This window comes from Pelophylax lessonae (assembly GCF_965119305.1).
Source record: "Pelophylax lessonae genome assembly, chromosome: 4".
NCBI classification, from domain to species: Eukaryota; Metazoa; Chordata; class Amphibia; order Anura; family Ranidae; genus Pelophylax; species Pelophylax lessonae.
In genome coordinates, this window is record NC_138771.1 from 519,380,979 (window position 1) to 519,400,576 (window position 19,598).

Genomic DNA, 19,598 nt, shown 5'->3' on the forward strand with positions numbered 1-19,598 from the left:
AGGGGACGGCAGAGTAGCCAGTTGGCCCCCGTGGCACAACCGTCTGCCGACCTTCAAAGTAGGGCCAATGGTCGGATGAGCGGACAGCTCCCCAGGGACGGGGGAAGAAGTCCATAAAGAAGATTCCGGGGGAGACCCAACCGAGTGTCGCTCCAGACGGACCCACTGCTTCAGGGGACCATGGCGATACCAGTCAAGGACCCGGGACAAGTGACAAGCCTCATAATAGGCCACAGCGTCTGGCAGAGCCATGCCGCCACTTAGTTTAGGCATGCGAAGTATACGTAAGGCCAACCGTGGGGGACCCCTAAGCCAGAGAAATTCTCTGAACAGTTGATTCACCCGCTTAAGGAAGGAGGATGGGACGGACACCGGCAATGCCTGGAATACGTACAATAGGCGAGGCATCACATTCATTTTAAGGATATTGCAACGCCCAAACCACGAAAACCTACCCGCGTGCCACTCGTCCAGATCTTTCTTAATACGGGCCAGCAGGGGAGGGAAGTTACATTCAAAGATTTTATGGGGGCAGTTTGGAAGAGATCCCCAGGTATCGAATATGAGACGACCCCCACTTAAAGGGGAAGTCAGCCTTAAGGAGATAAGAAAGAGCTGGCGGGATCGCCACCGCTAGCGCTTCGGATTTTGTTTGATTGATCTTGTAGAACGAAAGAGATTCGTATGTGCGGAACTCCCGCAGTAAATTGGGAAGGGAGGTAATGGGTTTAGTGAGAAAAAAGAGGAGGTCGTCTGCATATGCTGCCACCTTAGGGGATTCCGTCGAAGAGACCGACATCCCAGCGACATCACTATTGGCTCGCACCGATCGCAGGAAAGGCTCCAGGGTCAAGACAAAAATCAACGGGGAGAGGGGACACCCCTGTCTAGTCCCATTGGAGATCACCAAGGGTTCCGAAAGAGAGCCGTTAACCCTAACTCTCGCTGAGGGAGCAGAGTAAACTGCCCGGATCCAGGACATTAAGCGGTCCCCCATTCCAACGTGCTCCATCGTAGCAAAGAGGAATTCCCAGTTCACCCGATCGAACGCCTTTTCAGCGTCCGTCGAGAGAACCAAGGTCGGGATCTGGCGCGAGCAGGCAAAGTGAACCAAGTCAAGCGCTTTGGTGGTATTATCCCGGGCCTCCCGAGATGCGATAAAGCCCACCTGGTCGTCGTGGATCAGCTGTGGGAGCAGCGGGGCCAGCCTAGAGGCCAGAATTTTAGTAAAGAGCTTTAAATCAATGTTCAAAAGTGAGATAGGCCTATAGCTCGGACACAATAGGGGATCTTTCCCCTCCTTGGCGATGACCGTGATGTGTGCTCGCAGCGAGTCCGCCGGGAACATTGCCCCCTCCCCCGTCGCATTGTACGCCGCAAGGAAATGAGGGGAGAAGAGATCATGAAAGCATTTATAGTAGCGGAGGGAGTAGCCATCAGGGCCCGGAGCCTTTCCTGGCTGTGTCGCCCCCAAGGCCATCGAGAGCTCGTCAGGTCGTAGAGGTTCGTCCAACTTCTCCACCTCTCCCTCTGGGAGGGAGGGGAGGCCTGATACAGAGAGATAGGAGCGGATCGCCTCTCTCCCCGCCACCCTGGAAGACACCCCCGAAGGTGGGGACAAATTGTATAGAGCGGAGTAGTACTGACGAAAGGCTTCCGCGATGTCCGCCGTAGAGTGTACCCTGCGGCCCCGATTTCAGGGGTTTTTACGCACACCTGTTTACAGTCCCCAGGAAGGAAGGAAAGTTGCGTCCAATTCTGGACCTCAAGGCGCTGGACTGCTTTGTGCGGATGCAGAAGTTCAGAATGGGAGTCCATTCGCAAGGTGGTGGCTCCCCATCATCGGGGGAATTTTCTTGCCTCCATCGACATAAAGGATGCTTACCTTCACATTCCAATATGTGTCGGTCACCATTGCTTCCTCCGCTTTGCTGTGGGAGAGGAGCATTATCAGTTTGTGGCGTTACCCTTTTGGTCTCGCCTCCACTCCTCCCGGTCTTCACAAAAGTGTTGGCCCTGGTGCTAGCATTGTTGCGTCCGTGGGGAGTCTGTCCTGGGCTACTTGGAGTCTTACTGCGCTGGTGGAAAACCTGGAGATCACCATACCGACCCTGAAGAAGTTCGGCTAAATTCTGAATCTTCACTAGTCTGTCTTTGTTCCTTCCATGAAGCTAGACTTATTTGGGTCTGACTCTGCTGTTCCAGCCCTCCCTGCCGTACACATTCCCGGAGTGGAAAACTGGCAGACGGATTACCTCAGTCAGCAGGTGTTGGAGAATGGTCTCTATCCGGTGGTGTTTTATCAGTTGTGTCTTCAGTGGGGCACCCCGAGGTGGATCTGTTGGCGTCTCCGCTCAACAGAAAGGTGCAAAAGTTTGTAGCACGGTCACAGGATCCTCAGGTGGACGCCACAGGCACACTGGTAGCCCCGTGGGGGTCAGTATCGTCTGATTTAGGTCTTCCCTCCTCTCAAGCTTCTGCCAAGACTTCTATGCTGGGTAGAGCCAGAAGGGATTGCGTTCATCTTAGTGGCCTCAGCGGACCTGGTACGCTGATCTGGTGCGGCTGGTTGCTGACATTCCTTGGAAGCTTCCTCTCAGGGAGGATCTGCTTTCCCAATGGCCAATCTTCCATCCTGCTTTACAGTCGCTGGCTTTGACGGCTTGTCTGTTAAAAGCCAGGTGCTGAGGGATAAGGGTTTGTCTGAATCAGTGATTCCAACACTGTTAAAAGCTAAGAAATCTACTTCTGGGAAGCTCTACCATCGTAAGTGAAAGACTTGCATCACGGGGTGTGAGTCTCATGGGGTTCATCCTCGCTCCTTTTCGGTGGCTCGGATCTTGACCTTCCTTCAACGGGGGGGGGTGGTTTTGAACCAAAATTGGCCTTGAGTACCATCAAGGGCCAGGTGGCAGCTTTGGCGTTCGTCTTCCAACGATCCTTGGCCACATACTCCCCTGGTGCGTACCTTTTTTTTCTTCAGGGTGTTCTACATCTACATCTGATTCCAGTGCAGTCTCCATTGCAACCTTGGGACCTCAATTTGGTGCTTTCTGTCCTCCAGAAGCCTCCCTTTGAGAACCTTCAGGAGATTCCCTTGCTTACTCTGTCTCAGAAGGTGGCCTTTTTGGTGGCTATGACCTCTACACGCAGGGTGTCGGAACTGGCGGCGTTATCCTGTCCACCTTACTTGGTGATTCACAGAAATAAGGTGGTTCTTTGGCCCTGTCCGTCGTTCTTCCAAAGGTTTGCTCTGATTTCCATTTGAATGAAGACCTTGTGTTGCCTTCCCTGTGTCCCAGGCCAAAGCACCCTAAGAAAATTGCCTTTCATGCCTTGGATGTAGTTTGGACAATTAGGGTGTACCTGGCAGCTACGGAGTCTTTTAGGAAGTCAGACTCCCTATTTGTGCTTACGGATGGGCTTCAGGAAGGGTTGTCTGCTTCCTCTGCGACCATTTCCAGATAAATCAGACAGACGGTGCTTCAGGCCTATTCCATCAGGGGCAATGTTCCCTCTAATTTTTTACTGTCCTGAACAAATAAAAACGTTTCTGAGCGCAGTACTCACCAACCTTTTTATCGCCGCGGACCGATCAACGTTTGATAATTTTTGTTGAGTGACCAGCGTGCCCTCAATCAATGCAGAGTGCCCACAGCATTGCCCCCAATCAATGCAGAGATGCCAGCGTCCCCCCCCCCCCCCCCCCCCCGCGAGACCGGTGCACTTACCTGATGGCAGCTTCTCTCCAGTCCTGACTCCCCGCGTCTCCTCCCGTCGTCCTCCGTCCGTGCACTTACCTCATGGTCACGGCAGCTTCTCTTCAGTTCAGTCCCCGGCTTCCCGCGTCTCCTCCCGGCACCTCCTCCTCGGCCAATGGCATGGGGTTGGCCTTTCGGCCAATCAGGAAGCGGGAGGACCCGCTCCTTGATTGGCCAGGAGGAGGTTCTGTGTGACAAAGTAAATTTTCATTCGCTATTGTCACACAATGGGTGTGCTCTCGGGGCGCAAGCTCTGCTCCCCGGCCGCCACGTCTGCGGCTGCGTGGTCTGAATCTGTGCTTGCGCGGGACCTTCAATGACACTGTGCGTCTGCGCGCACCTTAAAGGGAACGTTGATCAGGGGTCAGGTTCCTCCTTTTCCTGTCAAGGTGCACTCTACTTGGGCGCTCAGTGCCTCCTGGGCCTTCTGTCATCAGGCATTGTTGACTCAGGTTTGCAAGGCGGCCACCTGGTCGTTGGTGCAGTTTCACAAAGCTTTATAAAGTGGATGTGTTGGCATCTGCTGATGCCTCTTTTGGCTGCAAGGTTTTGCAGACTGCTGCTGAGAGGACCTGTTCCTCTTTGAGGGTGTATTGTAAAAGAGTGTATTGTTTGTTTGTTTGTTTTTTTCAGGTGGGCTCCAGTTGTTTTGGTTGAGCTCCTGTTGCCTGGGTGGCTACTATTTTTAGCCTTGGGAATTTGTTGCTGTTCCCACCCCCTCATGCTTTGGGACGTCCCAAAGGTTGAGAAGATAGGAGCTGTCCATCAAAGAACGAAAGAGAAAATGGGATTTTTGACTTGCCGTAAAATCCATTTCTCTGATGATCATTGACTGGACACAGCACCCACCTCTCTGTGGAGTTGTATTTTCTTCTGACACTGCTTGTAAAAAACTAAAGTACCTATAGCAGGGAGAGGGAGTATTCCCCCTGGGACTGCCCATAGGCGTAGCCAGACTTTTCTTTTCTGCCAAGTGTCCTACTGCTGTAGGGGGCAATGTAACCCTAATGGTTAAGAAGATCATTGGCTGTATCTGTCAATGAACATCAGAGAAATGGATTTTACGGTAAGTCAAAAATCCAATTTTTCTACACATTTCTTTAAAAATCCACAGTTACTATTTTCCAGCTGATTGCATATTTATTAGTATAATATGCTGCTCCTTAATAACTTGATATCTAATCAAATCTAAAATATTATAGTAGTAAATCAAACGCATACAACATAACCTATATTTAGTGTATGTGTGTGTGTTTTTGGGTTCTGCAGGGGAAAGCGACCAGTTCACTTTAACATGCATGTGAGCCCACAGTGACCCTATTTGCTTCCTTTTGGTCTGTTCAATATACCAGTGTTTTTGTTATATATTTCAATTATTGCCAACCATAAAAAAATAAAACCAAAAACCTGTCAAATGATTGTCAGGGATTCAAGTAGTGTAATTAACGCTCCTAGGACTATGAAATGTCTGTTGTGTTTTATATTGTGTGTGTGTGTGTGTGTGTATATATAATAAAGTGGGAGCCGTTGAGCAGGGCTGACACTGCTCAGTCCCCAAAAAAATGTTGCCTGCCTAGAGCAGGACTGTAATGGGGCATAGATTGATCGAAATTGGGTCAGTTCAGCAGGGACCGGCTGAATTTGATCAGTGTGTGGCTGCCCCTGTTTGACAGAAGCCACTCATTAGATTGACAAGTTGGAAAACCTGACAATCTGCAGCTGCTTCTGACAGTGCCAGGTCCTGTTGTCGGAATACAATGTCCTAGTGTGGATTCCATCATCTACCCCTGTTTGTGTGGATGGAGGAATCTGATTTTTTTTTTTGTTTTTGTTTTTCCCCCGTTTTTAGACCAGTGGCTGAATAAAAAATACATAGAAATATGGCCACCTTTTTAGGAGCTGAGCGAATTTCTAACGGATCAGAAGGTATTTTTCTTTTCTTGTGATGTCTTTAAATTATTATTATTATTATTATTATTATTATTATACAGGATTTATATAGCGCCAACAGTTTGCGCAGCGCTTTACAATGTGGGGGAAGACAATACAGTTACAGTACAATTCAATACAGGAGGAATCAGAGGGCCCTGCCTTTTGTTTCACGTGACCCTCTAGAAGGGAGGGTCACGTGAAACAAAAGGCAGTAACCAAGGGGGAAGGCGGGTGGATAAAATGGATGTAGAGTTGTTAGGTGTGGGTAGGATAGGCTTCTCTGAAGAGGATGGTTTTCAGAGATTGCCTAAAAGCTAATCGAGTAGGAGATAACGGACAGATAAGGGTAAGGAGTTCCATAGGATTGGAGAGGCTCTGGTAAAGTCCTGGAGGCGAGCATGGGAGGAGGTGACAAGGGAGCTAGAGAGCAGGAGGTTTTGAGAGGAATGAAGAGAGCGATTAGGTTGGGATTTTGAGACTAGGCTGGTGATGTAGCTGGGGCTAAGTTGTGGATGGCTTTGTAAGATGTTGTTAGTATTTTGAATTTGATTCGTTGGGTGAGCGGAAGCCAGTGGAGGGCTTGACAGAGAGGAGCGGCGGACACTGAGCGATTGGTAAGATGGATGAGTCTGGCGGCAGAATTAATGATGGATTGAAGGGAGGATAGCCTGTGTAAGAGGTAAGCCAATGAGAAGGGAATTGCAGTAGTCGAGGCGCGAGATGACCAGGGGGTCAACTAGGAGCTTTGTTGTGTCTTTGGTTAGAAAGGGGCGTATTTTGGAGATGTTGCGGAGGTTAAGGCGGCAAGATTTTGACAGCGACTGGATGTGGGGCTTGAAGGAGAGTTCAGAGTCCAGGACAACACCTAGGACCTTGGCGTGCGGGGATGGGCTGATAGTAATTCCATCAATGTTGACGGAGAGATCAGGGGAAGAGGCACGTGCATAAAAGCTGGGGAAATGTGCATGTATATCAGAGATGTACTGCATATGTTTTTATAATTTTTATGATCAATAGTCTTTTTCGCTCCATAGGACGGCCCTAGGAAAACAAGAAAAAAATATTCTGAACTAAACGATGGTTACTGTTTAGGGTGGAGAGGTCTGCTGGGTGTTGTAGTCCTCCAGGGAGTGATTGGCAGTTTGTATACAGTATGTACAGCTCATGTACACAGCACAGCAGGGTGGCCACCACCACTTGATCCTCCCACAGTGTGACGTGCGCCATGCAGCCGGGTCATGCTAATTCACTGGATGGCTGGTCTGGCACTGATGCACCGCTGACTCGGACTCCTCCTTTCTTCTGCCACAGAGGAGCCGAGTGTCTGGCTCAGTATTCTAACATGGCGACGGGGGGAGGAGTCTCCTGGTCAATATTCGGTCCATAAGACGCACAGACGACTCAGACATTTCCCCTCTTTTTTTTTTTGGGGGGGGGGGGGAGTGCGTCTTATGGAGCTAAAAATACGATACCTTACCTTGTTTTCACTATTTTTAGAATCTCTGTTCTACAGATCTTCTGCAGCCTCTTTGCAGCTGCATGTCATTGCGCAGGGTGCCCTGATGGTGGCATTAGTGGAATATAATGAGCATCAACATGGCCACTTGTGTTTCCATAAGACTATATGTGACAGCGCAGGAACAGGGAGACAGGCAAAGAGCACAGTCACCCTATAACATGAAGTGCCTTCGCAAGGTTCTTCATGATGGACTCCATAGGGGGTAAATTCATGAATATCTTCAAACAAGATTTGCACTTTTTTTTTAAAGCGTAATTCCAGTAAAACTCTAACTAAGCCTAATCCTACTCCCTCGCCCTTTCTAAGCCTATTTTATCTGCCCTGTAAAAGAAAATATGTCTATACTTACCCATTCTGAAGTCGCTCCAATCCAGTTACATGATGGAGTCCCAGCACCGGCTGGGCACTGAAGTCAGCCATAGGCTTACTATTGGGGATCCACTGTCAACTGTCCCTCCTGTACACTGAAGCCGGCACTGGGACCTGATTGAAGCGCCCTCCGAATATGCAAGCAAGTATAGACGTCTTTTTCTTTTACAGGGTAGGTAGAAGAAAAGTCTTTGAATAGAAGTAGGTTTAGGCTTGGTTAGAATTTGAATGGATTTCCTTTTTACTATAATTTAAAGTGCCAAGGATTCTATGAGAGTTTAGTGATGGGGTTTACATCCACTTCAAGCAGTTAAGACTGTGGCAGGGCCATTAGATTGTAAGCTCCATTAGCAACCAGGACTGATGTGAATGGCTGGTCATTTTATTTTTAAAGGGCTGTAGAATATCTCGGCGTTGTATGAATGAGTGGAATAAAATCTCCCATGCTGTTAGCAGCGAGCGCTGTAATTGTGCTCCAGTTCCCTAGCAGTATAGCACAATGCCGATCTCATTGTCCTCCTCCGTCAGTCTGTAATGCTTGAAAGGCTTCAGTGATACAGTGTACCGTCTGCACAGCTTTTTCTTTTCTTTAATGGGAATTGCCCTAATTACATTGTGAAGACTGCTTCCTGTAATTAAGATCAAAGACAAAATGGAGCTGTCCCAGCCATTCCTTGCCTATACAGGCATCAGCTTTCCAATGGCTACGTCTCCCTTTCTGATGCTCTTGTGACGGTATAAATGTCCTCCACCTTTTATTGTCGTACGGCTTTCTGTTTTGTAGCTGGACCAAGTTACGCTCATTTACAGCAGAACTCAAAAATATTGAAAAATGAAATGATGGCCTAATAAAGGCAAAATAAAACGTTTACTGCGATACTCCTCTTCAATCTGGAGCTTTCCCCATCAGTACTTTGTGGCAGTGTCATTTTATCGCTTCCCCCTGAGCCATGGGCCTTCCTGGACACACCCCACCCCAGCCTGTGACTAGACCGTGAACGAAGAAGCAGCCCATTGATTATCTCTGACACTGCTCTCTTCTTCATTTAAATGAATGGCATCTGAAATTCGCATTGTGCAATTTGTCATTTTTAGCAGAGCGTTTTGAAATAGTGGGCAGAATAGTGGCAGTTCTGCCCGCTATTCAAAACGCACCAACAGTTTACTGTGTTTGCATCTGTAATTGCAGATCTGTTATATTGATCTGAAGGCAGCAGTACTTTTGTTCTATGGGTCCATGCTCCCTGCTCCACTTTGGTCCGTAGCGGTGACTACGTAAACCAAGACTACAGATATCTGCGTTCACAGTGCTGCGTTTGGACTGTTTTTTTATGCTGTATACATGTAAATTTTTGCACTAACATTTACATGCATAGAGCGAATAATTGACCCTTCTGTCACTGCTCGGGGCCAAAATTTAAAAAATATAGTGTGTAACCAAAAGTCACCACATTTATAGAATGAACTCATTCTTCAGGCATGATGAACCTGAAGGCCTCATGCCCGAAGGCCTAGGTCATTCCGCCCATGTGCCGCTACTTCAGAATGACTAGTTCAGGGCAGACATGTAAACAATAGTGTTTGAGGAGCAGTCGTTGCTGCCCTTGATTACACACTATTGTTTACTGCCACTTAGTGATTGCTTCATTCAAATCATTTACTAGGCAGGGGAGATGTAAAGGGCATCTCACCACCTATGGGTACATGTTCAAAGGCAGTATTGGTCTGGTTTTACCTTGTAATATGGGCTTGCATGTTATTGCTGCAGTTTTGTAGTTTTATGGTTGATTCCCCTATGTCTATGTATTCACTTAGCTTGTCCGTATTCACCAAAAAGATATGCAACATCCTGCTTTTTGGGTCTTACAGTGTCCAGTCCATGCTTTTTCCAAATCTTTGTTGTGTCACAAATGTGGGCATGCTGATGCAATGAAAACACATCTCCCAAGCATGGTGATCTGTTAATTGCTCTCTGGGTTTTTGTCTGTTTTTGTTCGATCTATTTACTGTTTAGCTTTCACCTGCACTCACCAACACTAGACTGAGACCCCCAGGAATTGTGGTGTATATAGTTTCTTCACAGTAAGTGTCAGCTCTTGGACCACAAACAGTGGTTGTGGATTAACCTGTGCAATACCTTGCAGCATGCCTCATGTTTTTAAACACACAAAAATTTTTTTTTTTCTAAGCTGATAACTTCCTGTGTTTCCTGGTTGTGCAGTACTCCTATTGTTCCTACCTGTCTTTGTGAACTACAGAACACCTCCAAAGTGCTGGTGAGGAGGAGAGGGGGAGGCATTTTGTAGTCATAACACACTTCTCTCCCTGTCACCCTAGGGCAAGTAGGTTTGTTACTGGCAAAGACCAAAAAAAAAACCCCAGTGTAGCCACCACAGACTGCTAAGCTGTAAAACATTTATTATTATTATTATTATTATTATTATTATTATTATTATTATTTTATTTTTTTTTTTTTTACTGGGGTTTAGATGCACTTTAACTATGTTGGGTTGTCAGTTTATATGCATTAATCCTTGAGCTCCAGTGAACACCTGGAAATAGTCTCATAACAAATGTATGTATTTTATTGACCACCTTTCTTGTAGCTGTATATTTATGGGGTCACTAATGGTTTCCATCTTTATCCCCTTTATCCCTCTGTAGCTGCGTAAAAGTCGAGGAGCACCAGGCAGCCGATATAGATCTCTATCACTGTCCAAACTGTGAAGTGCTTCATGGACCCTCACTGTGTAAGTACATTGTGAATATATTTTTTTTTTTTTTTTGTTTTTAAACGTGTTACTTTGTTTTCTCGGGTCCTCATACTTATAGATTTTGCAATTTTTAAAAAAAATTGTATATGTTAAAATGTGGCCCAGATGCTGGCCATATCAGTAGTTTGTCTGATCAACCATTCTTTCTAAAAACAAATGCAGCTGCTAAACATGCAACAATCCAATCCGTTCATTGTGCACAGCTTATTGCAAGTCAAATAAAAATAAGTTGGCCGTATCCAAACAATAAATTGCTGTGCAGGTAGCTTGGGGAACAAATGTAATGTTCAGCCCATCTCACTTTGCTTCGAACATGTAAAAACTTCTTGGAAGTGTTATGGGAAAACAATTTATGGTTTGAGAATGTTAGCCCCCCGTTCACAATGGGGCGATCCGACTTCCCCAGGCGACCAGAAGACCGCAACCTCGGAGCGGCCGGCACGGACTTCATAACATTGAAGTCTATGCAGGTCGCTCCGGGTCGCCCCAAAGAAGCTCTGGACCCTTTTTCTAAGTCGGAGCGACTTGTGTCGCTCCTATTAGAACGGGTCCATAGCTTCTGTATGGGAGGCGACCTGTCAGGCGACCAGGTCACCTGACAGGTCGCCCCAGTGTGAACGGGGGCTTAAGATGATTTATTTATTGAGCCAGACTGGATATAAATTGAATGAATTGTTTCAGAAGACCATAACACTACATATGACCAAAAGTTCACGAGGACCTGACCATCCTACTTTTAAGCTCTTGTTTACATCTCATTCCAAAGCATTGATATGAAGTTGGCCTCCCTTGTAGCTATAGCAGCCTCCACTCTTCTGGGAAGCCATGTGACAAGGTTTTGGCGTGTCTGTGGAAACTGGTGCCCATTTGCAAGGTCCGGTATGGATATTGAAGGAAAAGACCTGGCTCACAATTGCCATTCCAGTTCATTCCAAATGTGTTCAATAGGGTTAAGATCAGGACTCTGTACAGGTGTTCCAATTCGCCCCAAAGGTGTTCAGGAGGGTTACAGTCCGGACTCTCTATATACAGGTGACTTGAGTTGCTCCACACCAAACTGGCCAAATAAGTTGAGGGTGCAATTTAATCTTTTGCACTAATACAGCTAAATACAAAGGATAAACTAGAGAGAGATAGCGAAAACACATTCAACCCGAAATGACAACCCAAGATCTTGAAATTCAATATATAGATGTAAAACCTATTTTGGCTGAGGCACTTTATTCCAATAACAACTGTGGGTTATCTTTTAATTTATCTTTTAATTTATCTTCTAATTATTCTTGAAGACATCAAGTAACCCGGGAAAAGACCTCATCGAGTTACATATTGGCGACTTATTTTAAAGTGGAAGTTTATCTTAGAATCTCTTTATAAACCTTATCAATTAGCTACTGTATATATGTATCTTGATAATTGCATAGCACCATGCTTTGACTTCAGTTTGTGGTTGATTTGTCCACCAATCCGAACTGGAAGCTGCCAGTCATTTATCAGGCACACGATGAAATTCATGATGTTGCTCAGCCGTCATTGTGCTATCTACGTTTTTGAGAACATCCCAACACACAGGAATGGTTTCCCAGTCACATTTTGCTATCGCAAGACGTATAGAGCATGGGGGACTGAGCAACACCTTGAGCTGCTTGGTTTTGGTGGCAGATGGAAGTTTTCAAAGCTTATTGTTGGACATTCATAACATGAACAGAAGTCAACAATACTGTTATGCATTTATTAAGGTACATGTGTTATATGGCTGTTTAGTGCTCAGAGTAGTTCTAGAATGAATTTTCAGTTTAACTACTCTGCGAATAGAAGACGTAAATGCAGCAGCATGGCACATTAGCCTTAATGCCCAGCAGCTGTATGCGTCGATGTGCTGTTGGGGGTGAGCTCTGTCAGCGCCCTGAAAACTGACTGTGCTGTCACTAATGGCTATCGACCAACTAGACAGTGGGGAGTCAGTAGGACTGGCTCACGATTTTATGTCCTCATTATTAAATTGCAGTGAATGAAATACCGGGAGTCCTTTCTACGGTCTTCGGGCATTAAGGCCCACGCAAAGGGCTGATCTGCTGGTGGCAAGTTGTTAGAAATGGTTGTCTAATGTGGCAACCTTTTTCAGAATATGACCATGAAAGGGAGAGTAATGAACTGGACTCCGGCCAGGTCTCCCTGAGTGTAAGATTGCGATTTATGTGGCCACTCTTAGACTGGCCACACACTGGTAGATTTTAAAAATAACGTTCATATTCGAATCCTCAGTACATTTGATAACTTGACAAACGCCGTTCCAAGGTACTTCTAAATTGTGTTTTGCTTTTAACGTTCAATTATGGAATGAATTAACTTTAAAAACCATGTCGCTGTTCAATTCATTGGAAAAAATGTTTCCATCCTGCTCCTTCCAGTTTTCTAGTCGAAAACTTGCATCCACTAACAATTAGAAAATTGAAGGAACTGGCCTACAACTGAAAATTTTGAACAAAAGTCTACTAGTGTATGGCCAGCTGTAGAACTACTGGAGGCCACCCACAGAATTCAGTATTTGTCTACTTTTTAGATGGTTGAAGATGTACAATGATGTGGTAGGGGCATTGGATTGGCTTTTCCTGTTTAATAGTTTTTTTTGGAATAGGACTTCACTGCATAAATACATTGAACAAAATGCCCTAACCTGCTTGTTTCTTTTTTGTGTACTCGTTTTTGCAATGCTCAGATGTGGTTTTCTTAACTCCATCCTTATTCCCCCTCCATGTAAAGAAAACCGTTTAATCTGCGTTTCATGCATGTTTTATGCAGTCTGGCGTTAGTTATACTGTTTGGTTTCTTGTGTTTTTTTTTTTCCCTGTGTTGACGTTAATTGCGCTGACCCGACCCAAGAGTTTATCTGGCGTTTTGCCTTGTGGGAGATGAAGGCATGTAAGGACAATGTAGGGTTTATGATTACAAAGCACTCTGGTATTTCAATCCCCCGATGCACATGCTCAGTTGGGGCTCCCGTGCCGAGCTGTAAGCCACCGTCCGTGGCAAATGGATTTCCAAACTGGGGAGAGCTGATAAAATATCCCCTGGGAAACGAGAGATGCAGGGGGAATAAGGGAGAGAAAAGCGATCTATGCACAGAAGACTTTATTTACATAAGGACTTCCAAGTGAACATTTCGCCCTCTGGTGTTTTAAAGAAAACCTGTACTGAGAATTTTTTAGTCGGCCATTGCTGCATTCAAAAAAGCTAGTTGTCATGCCAATCCAAAGGCTTCATTATTTATACGGTCACTAAACTAGAACATCTGTGTCGTCAAGGGCATGTATCTTTACCTATTCGGGGCAAAGTGACAGGTCCTTTTTGTAAAAATGATTGCCCATCTTCACTACGTCAGTTCTTAGTAAATGACCAGGGCTTTCATGTGTGTGACCAGCTTTCAGAAAGCGTTTTTAAAAGTAGATGTAAACCTAAAACTGAGTAATGTAAAGTTTGCTAAAGCACCATGTATTGTAAACAATTGTCTTTCACCCATTGGTCAAAAACCAATACTAAGCCTAATAAAAGCCAAAAGGTTTGAAACAGTGGCATGGTCTTCTCATTATGTCATGCTCTCCCCTTTATATACAATTGCCATATGATGGCACTTTAAAATGCCCCTGCAGGAAAAGTGAAGAGAAAGGTTAGAAAATATGCTTTACAGCCATATTCCTCCTATGATGCCAGGGTGAAGGTAGAAGATCCCTGCTGGCAAAATCCTTGGAATGGTTAGGATCTAAAATCTCACAAGAACCTCATGCACTGTGCTGGGGCGTCCTCTCGCTGGGTTTGGAATAATCGGTATACTTGGGACTTTACAGGAAGGATGGTGAGGTTGCCCTCTCCTGTCCATGTATCTTATAACTTTTTTTTTTTTTTTTTTTATTTTATCATAAAGATCACTGGATCTCTGTGCTTCTCTATTGAAGGCAGATCATTGCTGGTGGGAGAGGCCATCAGGGTGCTGTACATAACCTTCTGAAAACATCACAGCACCTTGCTCTCAGGAACCCTACTCCAGGTACAAGCAGTGGGGTGGCTCTTGGGGGAGGTGCAAAGATGAAAATGCCTTGATGGTTAGATGTCAGTCTGGAGGAGTGTATTTGCATGCAGATTGCCCTCCATGATTGAACTAATGGAAATCCAATGAATGAGGAAGTCCAGGGTTATGCCGGTTACACACGGGCCGAAAGTCTTCAGAAAACGTTGGTTTGGCAGGAACCCACGGACATTCGGTCCAGGTGTACAGCTTCCTGTCCAGCAGAAGCTCACCTGACTTCTGTCAAACGAGTATGCTGTAGCATCCGATCAGCGCTGGCAGCCAATGGGGGAGCCCATGTCCTTGGCTGCTGGGGCGCATTCAGTTCCTCTCACCTAGTGTCTTTGGTTGCTTGGACTCAGGTGGCACCTGCCTCCTACTGTCCTAGGTTGCTAGAATGCATGTGGCTTCTCCTGCTTGGGTGTCCTTTGTTGCTAGGAAGCAGATCGCTCCAGCTTGCTTTCATCCTTGCTTGCTAGGATACAGGTGGCTCCAGGTGCTTGGGGTTAATTTTGTTGCTAGCACGCAGGTGGCTCTTGCCTCTTAGAAACCTTGGCTACTAGGACACGTGGTCTTTTAGGACTGACACGCAACATCAATAGTGTGTAGTCAGCAGGCCCATAGAATTCATAGTTACATAGTAGGTGAGGTTGAATAAAGACAATAGTCCATCCAGTTCAACCTGTGTAGGTGTGTGTGGCTGTAATCATCTCACATACCCCTGAATGTTCTGATCCTTGAGATGTATGTCTAATAGTCTTTTGAAAGCCACCATACTACCTGCAGAAACCACTTGTGGTAGAGAATTCCACAGTCTTGTAGCCCTAACAGTAAAGAACCCCCCACGTTGCCTGAGGTTAAAACGCTTCTCCTCTAATCGCATTGTGTGCCCCCGAGTCCTCATGCAATCCCTTCGACTGAACAGCTTTTTTTCTAAGCTGAGATCCACATTGAGATATTTAAAAATTGCTATCATGTCCCCCCTCAGGCGCCTCTTCTCCAGGGAGAATAAATCAAGTGATTGGAGACGCTCTTCATAATCAAGGTCCTCCAATCCCATAATTAGTTTAGTTGCCCTTCTCTGTACTCTCTCCAGCTCCAACACATCCCTCCTGAGGACTGGCGACCAGAACTGGACAGAATACTCCAGATGAGGTCGGACCAGAGTTTTATAAAGTGGAAGGATTATAGTCTTATCTCTGGAAAACATCCCTTTCTTTATGCATGCTAATATTCTGCTAGCCTTGGTAGCCGCCGCTTGACATTGCATGCTGTTGCCTAGTCTATCATCAACCAAGACTCCCAGATCCTTCTCCATTTTTGATTCCCCTCCTAACGTGTATTGTGCTTTTATGTTTTTAGTCCCCAAGTGCAAAACCTTACACTTCTCCACCTTAAACCTCATTTGCCAAGTCGTTGCCCACTCCGTTATTTTGTCCAGGTCATTCTGTAGGATATCTGCTTCTTGCTGTGCAGTTATTGCTCTGCCTAATTTTGTGTCATCAGCAAAAACTGATATTGAACTACTGATCCCGTCCTCAATGCTGTTCATGAATAAATTGAACAAGGTTGGTCCTAGGACTGAGCCTTGGGGGACCCCGCTTACTACCTCAGACCAGTCTGAGTATGCGCTGTTTATTACCACCCTTTGGACACGCCCTTTTAGCCAGTTCCGTATCCAAGAGCAAACCCTGCTGTCGATACCTGCAGACCTTATTTTATAAATTAAGCGCTTGTGGGGAACTGTATCAAACGCCTTAGCGAAATCTAGGTACACCACATCCACTGGTTTGCCCCTATCTAGCTCACAGCTCACCTCCTCGTAGAATGTTAAGAGATTGGTTTGACAAGAACGCCCATTTGTAAACCCGTGCTGGTTACTACTGATGATGCTGTTGTCCTTAGCAAACTCTACGATATAGTCCCTTATCATCCCCTCCAGAAGTTTACATACTACTGATGTCAGACTGACCGGCCTATAATTTCCCGGTATATGCATTCAGATCCGTTGAATAAATATGGCGCTTTATGCATCTAAATGCAGCATATTTTTCACCCATGTTTATGGGTGCTTCATATGAATGTGCAGTCCAGAATGTGACTATGCTGCCTTTTGCTCTGTAATTTAAGAGGCATGCCCCCTCCAACTCTACTGTTTTGTGTGAGTACACTTGTGGTGGTGGTTGTGACCACCACAGAGCACTAGTGTGGAACACCAGGGACTACTTTTCCACTAAAAGATAGATATATATTTAGGGTATATTCAGGCAAAAACTGGGAATAAAGAGACAAAAAGGTGCAAGACTTCAATTTGTTTTTAAAATTTTAGCAATTAAAATAAACTTGCTGTAGTTCCTCTTTGAAACCCAGCATGTCAATTACTTTCTAGACGGCCATGTGAAAATGCCATTTACCCACCTCTATCCTTTTTTGCCCGCACTTCCCAGGGAATGTCCCTAAAGTCCCCTTGTTTTTAGTGCTCTGCTGACGTATCCGCGTAACATAAGATCTTAATAAGCACACTCCACTAATGTGTGTATCCTTTGGAGAGCCAGACAGCCTCATTTCCATTTTTTTTTTTTTCCTTCTTTCGAAGTAAAATTGATTGGGGGGAAGATGGGGGGAGCCAGCACTCTGCTCTCTAACGAAGATCTGTGGTAATGGAGAGATAACTGCATCATTGATCCGGCACCATGTGGCTCAGCTAATGACAGGCCAGTGATGTGGCTGGATGCAAGTCCTGTGCCTCTCAGCGGTATTGCTTTTAGTAATTATATCCGCACAAGAGAGGCGTTTGCCATTTTTTTTTTTTTGTGTAACTGGTTATAGATGTATCAATACGACAGCACAGTAGCACAGCTCTTGGCATGCCTACCTTGCAGCACCTAGGTCTTGGGTTCAGTTCCCTGGTGAGACTGCTTGTTTAGTTTTGGATTGTCACGTATTGTTTGCATTGGATTCTCCTTTTAGTTACAGTGAAAAAAAAATATATACAAGTGCACGTGTGTATGTAGGCCAGTTTAGTGTGTCTTTAAATTGAGTAGAAATTTTAAACTTAATGAATAAGTGGCATTAAGGAGACCCTGTCATTTTGATTTTAGGAAAAGCAGGCTTTTTTGTAAGAAGAACTTCCCACTTGCTGATGTGTCCCGGTCAATCAATTTGAATGTATCCTCTTCCCCATGTTTGATGCAGGTGATTGAGTGCACAGGCCCAACCTCTGGGAGGGAACCACATGTTATCTTTTACCCAGAAGACTATGGAATTAGTTGGAGGACTGGAGCATGGCAAGGGTGAGGATCAGCAGATGGGGGTTTTTTCCCCCCCCCCTTAATAGGCAATGTGAAGATTCTCTTTGAAGCAGAAGTTACATAGGTTGAAAAGACACCAGTCCATCCAGTTCAACCTATGGTGTGTGTGTGTGTGTCCATAGTATACCCCAGTATGTTGTGGTTGTTAATAGTTGTTTAAAACTATCGATGCTCCATGCTGATACCACCGCTTCCGGAAGAGAATTCCACATCCTTACCGCTCTGACAATAAACTGCGTAAAGGGTTCTTTAAGGTTCAACCTCTTCTCTCCTAATTTTAGTGAATGGCCGCGTGTCTTTTTAAATCCCCTTTTGCTGAAAAGTTTGTTCCCTATGCTAGGGTCTCCAGTTCGGTATTTGTATATCGCTATCATATCCCCTCTCAAGCTTCTCCTCTCCAGAGAGAAGAAGTTCAATGCTTGTAGTCTTTTCTCATAGCGGAAGACGTCCAGTCCATTTTATTAGCTTTGTTGCACTTCTCTGGACTTTCTCCAGTTCCAGCACATCCTTCCTTTGGACTGGTGCACAGAACTGGACGGCATACTCAAGATGCTGCCAGACTAGAGTGTTGTAGAGCGGGAGAATTGTCGTTTTTATCTCTGGAGTGAATCCCCTTTTTAATACATGCCAGTATTCTGTTTGCTTTGTTTGCAGCAGTTTGGCATTGCATGCCATTGCTGAGCTTGTCATCTACTAGGACCCCCAGGTCCTTTTCCATCCTAGCTTTCCCCAGAGGTTCTCCCCCTAGTGAGTAACTTGCATTTTATATATTTAGCACCCAAATGCATTACCTTACATTTTCCAACAAAAACAAAACGAATTTGCCATGTAGTTGCCCACCCCATTATTTTGTTCAGGTCGTCTTGTAAGGTTTCCACATCCTATGTAGAAGTTATTGCCCTGCTTAGCTTAGTATTGTCCACAAATACTGAGATTGAGCTATTAATCCCATCCTCAAGATTGTTTATGAATAAATTAAACAGGATTGGTCCCAGCACAGATATTTTGGGGACCGCACTTTCCACACCAGAGTACTCACCATTTATCCACCACCCTTTGGACTCGCCCCTGAAGCCAGTTTTCAATCTTGGTACTCACCCTATGGTTCTTACCTATGTACCTTAGTTTGTACAGTACATGTTTGTGGGGTGCTGTATCAAATGCCTTTGCAAAATCCAGATACACCACAGGCCTTCCTTTATCTAGATGGCAGCTCACTTCTTCATAGAATGTTAATAGATTGGTCTGGCAAGAACGATTCTTTATGAATCCATGCTGATTACTACAGATACAGTTTTCATTACTAAAATCTTGTATATAATCCCTTATCCTCTCCAATAGCTTGCAGACTATTGATGTTGGGCTAACCGGCCTGTTGTTCCCAAGGATCAAGCTCCACCCCTTTTTTAAATATTGGTACCGCATTGGCTTTTCTCTAATCAGCTGGTACCATTCCCATCAGTAAACTGTCCATAAAAATTAGGAACAATAGTCTGGCTATCGCCTGGCTGAGTTCCTTAAGGACCCTCAGGTGTTAGCCATCTGGTCCCGGTGACTTATTTATGTTACGTTTTTAAAGTCTATTTCTAAATCTGTCTTCTGTTAACCATGAGGGTGCTTCCTGTGACGTTTTATTAACATTACAGTCTAGGTTACTGTATTCCCCAGTTTCTTTTGTGAAGACTGAGAAGAATTTATTCTGAACCCTTGCCTTTTCTGTCCTTTGTAGCCAAATTCCCCTCTTTATTCCTTTTATGGGGCCAATATTTTTCCGGCCTCACTTTTTCTATTTATATACTTTTTTTTTTTTTTTTTTTTTTACGCTCTTCAGCTTTATGCCTATCATGTTCTATCTTAGCCACCTTGATT

General features: G+C 45.2%; 1 protein-coding gene across 2 annotated transcripts in view; it reads left to right on the forward strand.

The window, feature by feature from the left end:
• KDM7A (lysine demethylase 7A) overlaps nt 1-19,598 on the forward strand; it is a 169,389-nt gene that overhangs the window by 40,450 nt on the left and 109,341 nt on the right. For both annotated transcript variants that reach the window (XM_082252934.1, XM_082252933.1), the window contains exon 2: nt 10,246-10,331. In XM_082252934.1, the coding sequence (XP_082109060.1) occupies nt 10,246-10,331 (86 nt within the window). The remainder of the gene's footprint in view (nt 1-10,245; nt 10,332-19,598) is intronic.